Here is a 10282-nt window from a genome sequence, read left to right on the forward strand (position 1 = left end):
AAAGGACTCAAAGCAAGACCTTTGCTAGCTAGAGGAGGGCATGAAATCCAGTCTGGGCTGAAAATTCGTAAGGGAACCCGCTTTCTCCATTCCTACCTCCACACTGCTTGAGGGAGGGGTGTGTTCCCTGCAGTTTATTTTTTGTGTCCCAACCCAGCAGGTGCCTTGCAGAAACTGAAGCTAGCAGCCACTAGGTGAGGCTTCACAGTCCTGGGCCACACACAGCCTAAGAAGCGTCCCAGCCTTTTTATCTGCAGCCAGCAGGTCTCATTTTCCTTACTGGGGTCCTCCAGTTGCGCAAATCGGCTAGGACTAGGAGGGAGAGGTCATTAAAATGAGGACAGAGCTCCCTCCTTCCGGATAGCGACAGGCCGCCTTAGCAGGGCATCTGGGCAGCGACCTCAAACTCTCGCCATCTTTTCCCCATATCTGTCCCACCAAGATCCACTCTATGTCCTTCACTCCTTACCCCCACCCGGCCAGCGCTCCCAGGTCAGGTCTACGGTACTCGCATCAGCACCAGCAAGCAATTTACCCTGGGGTCCCTAGCAACCTTGAGAGGCTCCCTTGCTGAGTTCACCCCAACCCAGGCAAGTGACTTCACACACAGGAGACAAAGTTAACTTTCCCGTTGTACCAGCAAAGCGTGGGAAAGAAAGGACCACTGTCCAAGGGATCAGGCAGCAGTCGTCTTCCCCAGCTAATGCCCAGAGGAGAGCCCTGCCCCAGAGGCCTGTGAGGGGCCTATCTAGGGCGTATCTAGGTGCGTCAGTAGAAAGGTCGGGAGCACTATGCCGTCTCCTCAGAGAGCAGTAGCTCTAAACTTGACCATTGGTCTGCACTATGCATTTGAGTAGCAGTATTTTTCACCAGCCCCTCCCCTTCCTCCACCACCGCCTGGGCACACTCCCAACTCCGCAGCCCCAAAGAGTGACAGAATTTTTTTCTTTTTATTAAAAACAAAAGTCACGGATACAGGTCTCCCCAAATAGGCTCAAGATGGTCGCCATCTCGTGAGTCAGTTGTCGCCCTTTTAAAGTGCTGTTACGTTACACAACAACAACAAAAACAAAAACAAAAACAAAAACACACAAAGCAAAATCTAAAGAGGAATGAATGCAAAATGAGGACTGGAAAGGGCCCCGGGGGAAGTAAAATAACTTACAGCATAAATAAACTGAACCTAATACTGAACCAAGAGACTCACAGTCCGTTTATATCCATTGCACATAGCCACGTTGTCGTTAGGAACAAGAGTTTCAGAAGTGGATGGGACGGGGAGCGCGCGGCTGCAGCCAGCGAAGATGCTACATTTTATTCACAATCCGGGTCCCGGGGGACCTACTCAGGCCGGAGTGGGGTGTGTGTGAAAGCGTTCTCCCCTCTCCGGTTTCTTTCACTGGTGGGTCTAGTTTACCCTTTGAGGTCTGATGCCCTGGAGTTCAAAGGAGGGGCGAGGCAGTATTTACAGTGGAAAACCGAGCCGGCCCCTGATGGGGACCAGCGGGCAAGCGGCTGTATTTACAACGGTCGGGTCCTAATGGCTTGTTCCTCGCTCTGGGCCACCACGGCAGCGGGTATTTACAGAAAGGAGCAGCATGGCTTGAGGGCGCGTGGGCGCGGCCAAGTCGGTGCTATGGCAACAGTGGGGGCTTGAAGGAGCAGTTGCCGGTGCAGTGCCGGGGTGTCAGCATCTTGCAGGAGAAGTGATGGAGGGCATCGTGAGCTTCTGGAGAGAGAGTCGCACCAACCACGTTGGTTGACCACCTCGCCTGCCTCACTGGCCCTCGAAGACCACCAGTCCCCCCTCGCAGGCCCCATTTAGTCGTTTGGTCAGAAATTCTCAGTGGAACAGAAGGGAGGTGGGAGGGAAAGAGTGACATCCTAGCTAATCAGAACCATTTCTAAGGTCAATTGGCTCCATTTTACAGAAGGGGAAACTGAGGCACAAAGAGGTCTAATTGTCTAAAGCCAGGGTTAGACTAGAAAGCAAATTTTCAGATGCCCAGAGCTCAAGGGGTTCTTTCTTCCCACTTCATAGTTAGGGAAAAAATTTCCTTCATTTCATTGAGTTCCCAGTTCCCTTCTGACATGTGGGCCTGGACCCCCTTTCTTACAAGCCTATCCTTCCATCCATCCATCCATCCATCCATCCATCCATCCATCCGTACAACCAACAACCAGTTCCTGCCCCCCCCCCCATTCATCTTTGTTTCTGGGTTCACACCTTTTAATTTCTGCTGGATGGCATAGCGCGCCTTCCTCTCCTGGTCCAGTTCGTTACACAGGGTATCTGGAAGACATGAAAGTACTATGAGCAAACACAGACCATCCTCCAAGCAGACCGGCCAGGTCACAGCCAGGGCCACAGTCTGTCGGGGCAGAACTAACTCCGGAAACGGAGAAGAGGACACTAACACTTCAAACTGCAGGCTGGGGGTGGGGGAGGAAATGGCCTGGGATGGCGCTTAAAGGCAGACGGATCTAACCAAAATTAAAGCAAACTTAGGCATTACTTCCCAGGTAATTTTACGCCTCGATTTTTAATTTAGAAACCATGGAAATTGCCGCGCTAAGAAGTTCAATCACTCCATGTAATGATGCCTGCAAGCCGTTTGCTGGGCTCGCTTGCCATTCTGAGGCTAATCAGACTATACAAAGGATATTAAATAAAAAAAATAATTGTTAAATTACCTTCAATTTAAATCCAAATGACTGAGCTAACATTGCAGCTCCTGCCAGACGAGAGGCAGTTACGGCGGTGCATGCGCTCACCTGACTCCCGTCTTACCTCTGACAATTTGCAGCTGTTGCACCATTTCTTCCCGATAAGCCAATTCCCTCTTCATTTGATCCTGAAAATTATCTGTGCAAATTGATTAAGTGAGAGCTGTTAAGCACAGCCTCCTCTCCCAGCTCCACTTCCCGCTCCCTCCCATCCTCACCCCTACTCCCACCCCCACCCAGTCCTTCACCTAGCTGGAAACACTAGAAACTGGAGTTCTTCTCTCCCCTGGGACAAGTGGTGGCTGCAGTCTGCACCCAGTTCCTGGAGCAGGTTCGGGAAGTGGTGTTGTGGGATCGGGAAGAAAGGACCTACCTTTGAGACTCTGGAATTCCCGCTCCAGCTTCTTTCGAAGCTCCATTTGCTCCAGAAGCAATTTCTGCAATTCTTCTGTGAGGGGAGACAGGTAAAGGGAGACTGAGAAAATCCAGAGGGCCCACCCAGGCCAAAGTTCTGCCCTGGCCAACAGTCCTGACACCTGAGCAGAGGCTTTCAGCACTTTGGCTTTTATTTTTCATTTGAACTCCAAGACTTTGATAGAAGCTGGGGCCCTAGGATATTCAAATTCAAGAGGGTAGAAACTATTTTGCATTTCTGGACCATGGCTCCAGGAAGTAATTGGAGCCTGACATCTGCTTTAAGTTGCTCCTAACTCCCCAACCTCAGAAGATGACCCACAAAACACTATTCCCCATTTCAAATGACACTTCTAATCTCTTTAAAGACAAATCAGATAGAATATGATCAAATCCATGGACAGTCTTCCTAGAGAAGAAGACATACACAGAAAGTTTGTTTACAATTTCAAGGGGTGGCTTTGAAGTTTTGGCATATCCTGTAAAATCTGCAACTAGGGAGATTGGAGGACTACTGCCTCCCCCACCCCCCTTCCATTGGCCTGTGTGGGCAAGGCTTAGTTCAATTCCTCTAGAAGCCTGTTCTGGGGGAATGAAAGGATAAGCTGCCACCAACAGGAGGCCATTAGTATCTAGGTCCTCCCAAGGGAAGGCTCCTTTGCAATACAGGAATGTAAGATGGAGAGCCAGGCTGGAGTTCAAATCCACTGTCCCACTGTGCCATCTCCCTCTGTCAGATTAGACAGCAACAGGAGGGGTGTCCTGCTCTGCAAATGAGCTCCAACGTTGTTGCATGAAGGGTTATGCATTAATCCCAGAGGGAAAAGTAGCCTTTGATATGGTCCTGAAACAAACACCTGCCCACCACCTTGTTCTTCAGGAAAAGTTCTGTTGTTCATGGGGTTAGAGAGACTCAAACTGTCCACCAGTTACAAGTTCTGAAAATCAAGGCCCATTTTTCTTATTCATTGGGCCCTTCAAGGCAGGTACTGAGAACCCAAACCTCCAATAAACTTCCTGGGGTTTGGTCTACTAACCCTAGTCTCCTGTGGGCCTCTGTCCCAAGGATCCAGAGGGTTATCTTTTCTACTGGGTGAAATGAAAACTGATACTCTCTCCCCACCCTTCACCCCCCACTCTGTCATGCCTTTGGCATACACCCACTACAGTCCTTCTCCTGGAGGGACCCGTCTATCTCAAGCACCTCATAGCTCCATTTCACAGATTTAACCTCACCTCTGGCCAGGTTTTCTATATCTTTCTCCACCAGTTGAGTTCCTGTGACATCCAAAGTGAGCCCATCTTCACCTAGGATACAAGGGCAGGTAAGAGGGATTCTGTCCTGGAGAGAGCCTGGGAACTCTGCCAAATTAACGGCCTCTGCCAGATCTGCTGCGTTCCCACCTTCCAAAGCACTAATTTGGGGAGAAGGAAAGTGGGCTCAGGAAGATGAACCCTGGCAGGAAGCAACCTTTGATCTATTCTAGGTGAATGAGGTGGTCCCCCTTCCCTTTCCTTTTAGCAGGGACTCCCTCCCTTCCTCAGAAGACCCTCAAAGCCAACAAAGAAGAAACAAGACCTAAAACCCGGCCTGCACCTCCCCCACAACATCAACTATCGGTTCAATGGCACCATTTCCTAACGATTAAAACCTTCCTCCAAGCCTGTGGTGACCCTGATAAGTTGGATCTCAGCTCAAGGCCACCGGTGCCAGGACTGTTGGGGCTTACCTCGCTCTGTATTAGCAGGGCTTGGCTGGGAGACACTCCTTTGGTCTGATAAGGATTTCCTAGTGTCCACGTCGTCGGCTGTCGTCGAGTGATTGTCTTCCTTATCTGGCTCTAAAAAGCAGGCTGAGTTTCAAGGAGAGGCAAAGAAACCGTGACCCGGATACTACAGAGCGGCCTCGGTTGGGGCGCCCAAGCCCTAATTAAAAACGTTGTGGCCGCCTCTGGTTCCCGGCTGTGCGCCCAGGCGCGCGCCCTGAGGCTTTGTGCCTCCCACCCCCTCCCCTACACAAAGTCTGCTCCATCCTAGCTTCACGCCCCCGCCCTAGCCTCTGGCCCCCAGGAAAAGATCAAGACAAGCAGCTGAGCCCACCAGGGACAAGCGACCTACATTGCGCGCGCAGATACTGGGGCACCGGGAGAGCGCGCGCGTGGCTGCCGGGTTTGTTAGCGCGACTCCAGGGGAGATCGCAATCCAAGGGTGACCTTCCGGGTGTTGTTGGTGGTTTAGGGGGACATTGTCTTGCACACGGATGCGTAGATCTGCTTGGATTTCTGTTGCCCAGCCCCCAGCCCCAGCCCCTCTCTTCCTCGGCTAACAGCCTGGTCCTAAATGCAAATGCAGGGCTGGTCCTTGATTAGAGCAGCAGTTAATGCCAAGCTTCTGGGGTACCCAAGCGCACAGCCAGTAGCCATCACCCGGCACCCAGATCAGGCCTCGCCAACCACGCAGTCTAAGGCTGAGCGCGTTTCTGGATAAATGAAAGCACCTGAAGGAGATGCCTGCCAGGCGTAGGTTTTAGAAAGGTTTGAAAGGTTAAAATCTCCGATGAGGTGTGCTGGAGTGTGTGCGCTTGTGGAAGTGCGGAGGATGGGTCGTGATTGTTGTTCACGGAGCATGGGGAATTCACAGTTTCCTTTTTCTTCTATTGTTGTTCTTTCTCCCTCTTTTTCTCCTTTTCTTTCCGCCCCTGCCCGGTCCCCTCGCCCCCCTCCCTTCCTTGAAAGGCCCGACTTGGCCCTGGGTTCTGGCTGCACTCCCTGTACTACTAGGGCCAGAGGCCTCGGGAGGCATTACCGTGGGCCTCTGGGGTGCAGAGGTAGGAGGCCGCCGGGCCCAGCGCTGCCGCCGCAGCTGCACTCTTCACGTGTTCGTCCCTCTCAGGCGCATACACCTGCGGCGGCCAAAAATGACAGGTGATTAGGGGGACAACCATTCCCAACAGGAAGGCCCAAGGGGCGGGGTGGCAGAGGTTAGTGGGCTCTGTAGGCCTGGGCACCCAGAGCAGCGACAACACACCTTGGTTGATTTGGGACAATCTTTGGTACACACGAGCAAATTGCTTGAAACACAAAGCCGGTCTCTCAAGCCACCGGCTGTTCAAAGCCACCCCCCACGTTCAGCGCTCCTCCTTTTTAGTTACTTTTCCTCCTTAGGTCGTTCTCTGCATAAAGGATGCCTTTCTCACACAGTCAATGATTCCTGTTGTAATAAACTCAATGTAAATGTACAGGTATGCTCAGCTGCTTTCAAAACAGCCAGATCTTTCTGACCTAGTCACAACTCACTCTCTAGCCACGTTCCTGCCAATCAGAGAGCCCGCAAGCCTAGCCTTTCCAGCCAAGAGCGGTGTAGTTAGTTCCTTAGGCCTGAGTTTGAAACGACTCAGAAAACTGCTATTTAGGATGGTAGAGACTTCTTGGAGCCAGGCGTTGGTGGCGCATGCCTTTAATCCCAGCATCCAGGAGGCAGAGGCAGAGGCAGGCAGATCTCTGTGAATTCGAGACCAGCCTGGTCTACAAGAGCTAGTTCCAGGATAGGCTCCAAAGCCACAGAGAAACTCTGTCTCGAAAAACCAATAAACAAACAAACAAATAAATAAATAAATAAATAAATAGAGACTTCTTGGCAAGAGACTGTCTTCTTCTCTTCCTACTCTCTGGTGTTCCTTGGGTGCCATCCTCATGCATGCAGGCACACTTTGGGCCTGGCCTCCAACGCGCCTTTCTCTGGTTTTGGGTCCCTTTCTCTTCTCCTCTTTCTTCCTTTAGACCTCTTTTGTTTCTCTTTCTGGGTGCCTAACGGTCTCTGCAAGTCTCCTACCCACTCCATCAACAAAACCAAAAACCAATCGCTGTTTCTGAGGCCTGCCCCCGGATTTTCCGAATCTCTCAGCCCGGGAGTCCCAGCGAGCCCACTTCCACATCGCGCCCTAAGCTGGGGCTTTGAAGAGCCACCAAACCTGCTGCTCCAGTGCCTGAACAGAACAAAATCCTAGTTCCGTATCAGGCCGCGGCTGCAGTGCACGCGGGCAGAATGGATTAAGGGAGCAGGCGCCACCCGTGGGAAGCCAGGCTCACCTTGGCCGCCGCGGGGCCTCCCAGGGGCCCGCAAGACTCCCGTAGCTCATAGCCTCCGCTTGGTGGGCTCCTCTCAGTTCTCCGCACCACGTCATCGGCCACCAGGTCCCCGAATGCGGATCTGCCAGCGGGCGGCGGCCCAAGGCGACGACGAGGGCGAGGGCTATCGCCATCAGGAGAGTCTGTGGGACCGTCTGCTCCTGAGGATGTGACAGATGGGGGCCCAGCGGACTGGTCGCCGTCTGGGCCACCTCCCGTGCTGGGTGCGCTGGGCTCGGTGTCGTCCGGGGCACCCTCCTCGTCGGGGAAGCGGTTGGACTCTACGTCCACCTCAGGTTCGTCCGCGGTGTCCACGTCGGGCGAGGCAGAATGGTAGCTGGAGCTGCCCTCGCTCAGGAAGTCCGGGCTCACATAGCCTCCTCCGGTCCCCGTGCTCGGCACTGGCCCACGAGCAGGCCCCGAGCCATATGCCTCCCGCGCGCTGCCGTAGAGCTTAGCAATGCTCTCCGCGTCCTTGACCACGGGGCGGAAGGCTGACACGTAGGAGCTTTTGCGGGCAGGTGGTGGCGGCGGTGGGGGCAGGGGGGCCAGGGTCGGAGGCAGTGCCTCGTCCGCGCCGTCCTCATCCAGGGGCCCGCGGGATAGAGCGCTTGGGCAGCGCTCCTCCGTACCGAGGCTGCCCTCCTTGGCTGGCTCGGCACCGTCCAAAGACTCCGGGCCGCCACCGCCAGCCGCTGCTGCCGCCGCTGCAGCAGCAGCAGCCACCGCGGCCGCTACGGCTTTGGCTTGGCTCTGTGCGGCAGGGTAAGGCGGCACCGGGAGGCTCCCGGCAGCTGGCCAGAACATGGGAAACGTCGGGTACACAGTGGCGGCGGCGGCTGCTGCAGCTACCGCCGCTGCGTCCTTGGCTGCACCGGAAGGTTGATGTCCCCAAAACATAGTGCTGCCGCCAGGGCCCGGCCCTGCTCCCGGGGGCAAGTGGCCAGCCCCCGGGCCACCGGCACCAGCGGCAGTGCCGGCACCCCCACCGCTCCCGGTGCCAGGGCCGGCTTTGGGTTCTCCGGTGACCAACACTGGGTCGTCCTTTTTGGGACATAGGCCGAAGGCGGTGGGGAAACCGTATGGATGTGGGAAAAGAGGCGGGGGCAGCTTCTGCAAGAGGCCAAAGCCTTTGCTGGGCACTGGAATCACTGGGTAGCTGCGAACTCCCGCGCTGCCCCCAGGTCCTCCAGGTCCCGTAGGGCCGCTAGCTGCCGCCGCCAGGCCCAATGCACGCTGCGGATGCGGTGGAGGTGGCCCTGGAGGCCCAGTCACCTCGTCTTCACTGCAGCGCAGACTTTTGTGAGGCGGTGGGCCTGGGGCCATCTCTGCGCCGCACCCTGGACCACCACCTCCACCTCCACCAGCGCCGCCCTTCCCTGAACCACCGGACCCGCCATTAGCGCCGCCTCCGCCGCCTCCTTGCAGCGAGAAGGTCCGCTTGCGTGTCCCGCCATTAAACATAGCCTTGACGTCCTCCCAAGCGTGGCTCAGTTCGTCGGTGGCCGACTTGTCACTGAGTTTGAGGTGCCGACGCCACGAGTTGAAGTTGGCGGCATCGGGCTGAGTGTACTTGGCGTCGGGCGTGCGGTGCGAATGGAAGATGAACTTGTTAGGTGAGAAATACATGCTGCAGTAACCGCACTTGATGCACTTGGCACGGGAGCTGTTGTAACGGGCAGGAATGAAGCTGCCCCGAGAACCCCACGCGCACTCGTGCACTACGTCAAAGGCGAAGTTCTCGGGGAGTTTGGGTGGTTTGTGCTCACCCAGGAATGATTTGCACAGGCGTTCAGCCTCTCGTTTCGTGATCATGCCGCAACGGCGAGAGGAGATGGGCATTGCCCCGGCCCGACGCAGGATCTCCAGCTGCACCGGCGTGCACTGCACGCACGTGATGCCCAGGGCCACGCGGCGATTGTGGATCTCATTGTAGCTATAGTTTTTGAGCAGGGTGTTGGAGATCTGGGCTAGGCACAGGCGCTCCTGCCCATCAATGACCAGCGACACGATAGGCACCCCGTACAGCGACGTCTCGCCCACCTGGTTGGGTTTAAGAGCGCTGGATCCCGAATAGGGCTGCAATTCTTGCTTGGAGTTGGGAGAGGAGCTGCCCTCGCGCCCCGGCCCCAGCTGAGTGGTGAGAGCCTCCATGCCGCCGCTCCTGCGAAATAGAGAGAGCAGAGAGCAGATGAGCCATTTTTAGCGCTGCTACCTCGGTTCAGGCCCGCCCAGCGGGGCACAAAGTGTAGGGTGCGAGGGGGTTACTTGGCAGTGGGGAGTCCAATCTCATTCATCCCCTGGACTGGCCCCTTTTGTTATTCAGACCCGTGTCTGAGCAGAAACAAAAGCACCCGGGGGCTAAGGGAGGAAAAGGGGAAATCGAAACCTCAGAAAAGCCCGGGATGCCAGGAACCCAATCCTGTTTTCAGATTGGGAAGGAAGTGAGACCCAGAGACGGAGAGTGACTTGCCCAAGGCCACACAGCAATGCCATAGCCAAATCCAGGCTTTCCGGCCAACACGCAGGTTCGCTTGCTTTCAGCCACCTCTCAGCCTTCCCTGTCCGACAGGGTCCTGAAGCCCGGACTTCGGGGACCAGCGGCCCCCTCTGCTCAGTCGCGCATGCACGCGTGCGGGCGGGGGCAGTGAGGGGAGAGGTGGAGGCGAGGGAGGGGCAGTCACTGCCCGTCACCAAACTGCGGGATGTAGAGGTGGGGGCAGAGAGAAGGAGGAGGAATGGAGGTTGAAGAAGAGCGTAAGAGGAGGCCATCGCTGTTCGCGGTGCTGAACCCTACCCTTTCCAAAGCTTGTCACTTGCACCACGACCTCGGGTGTCCCCCACTCCACCTAGCTTCAAGATGACCGGCTTCCAGGGACAACAGGACTGGCTTGCACAAATCTGGACTTCTCTTCTGACGCCTTGCGCCCCGTGTTCCTTGAGCAGAAAGTGTCCAGCTGGATTTACAAAACGCTTTCTTGCCAGCCATCAGTTGGGCCAGGATCACACAGTTT

The 10282-nt window shown here is 55.4% G+C and overlaps 1 protein-coding gene across 3 annotated transcripts; it reads right to left on the reverse strand.

Annotated features, from left to right (window-relative positions):
• Nucleotides 1–1101: 1101 nt before the first annotated feature.
• Skor1 (SKI family transcriptional corepressor 1) lies at nucleotides 1102–9764 on the reverse strand. 3 transcript variants are annotated; one of them, XM_027415119.2, is made up of 9 exons: nucleotides 9742–9764; nucleotides 7230–9432; nucleotides 5947–6043; nucleotides 4872–4982; nucleotides 4378–4449; nucleotides 3101–3175; nucleotides 2792–2866; nucleotides 2228–2293; nucleotides 1102–1726 (listed from the first exon to the last, which is right to left on the reverse strand). In XM_027415119.2, exons 1-9 carry the CDS (start codon nucleotides 9762–9764, stop codon nucleotides 1635–1637), a joined length of 2814 nt encoding a protein of 937 aa, XP_027270920.1. In that variant the 3' UTR covers nucleotides 1102–1634. The 3 variants fall into 3 exon arrangements, with proteins under 3 accessions (XP_027270920.1, XP_027270919.1, XP_027270918.1); XM_027415118.2 differs by having other exon boundaries at nucleotides 1102–1729; XM_027415117.2 differs by having other exon boundaries at nucleotides 1102–1729; nucleotides 9658–9764.
• Nucleotides 9765–10282: the final 518 nt, after the last annotated feature.

This window comes from Cricetulus griseus, chromosome 4, assembly GCF_003668045.3.
Source record: "Cricetulus griseus strain 17A/GY chromosome 4, alternate assembly CriGri-PICRH-1.0, whole genome shotgun sequence".
In the NCBI taxonomy this organism is placed as follows: domain Eukaryota; kingdom Metazoa; phylum Chordata; class Mammalia; order Rodentia; family Cricetidae; genus Cricetulus; species Cricetulus griseus.

Excerpts from the sequence above, each read along its gene's own strand:
- Skor1 (XM_027415117.2), bottom strand. The coding sequence starts at position 9,764 with ATGGCATTGCTGTGTGGCCTTGGGCAAGTCACTCTCCGTCTCTGGGTC. Across the intron at positions 9,433-9,657 it reads GCATCCCGGGCTTTTCTGAG|GAGCGGCGGCATGGAGGCTC; the intron begins GTTTCGATTTCC and ends TCTATTTCGCAG. Across the intron at positions 4,450-4,871 it reads CCCTGCTAATACAGAGCGAG|GTGAAGATGGGCTCACTTTG; the intron begins GTAAGCCCCAAC and ends CTTGTATCCTAG.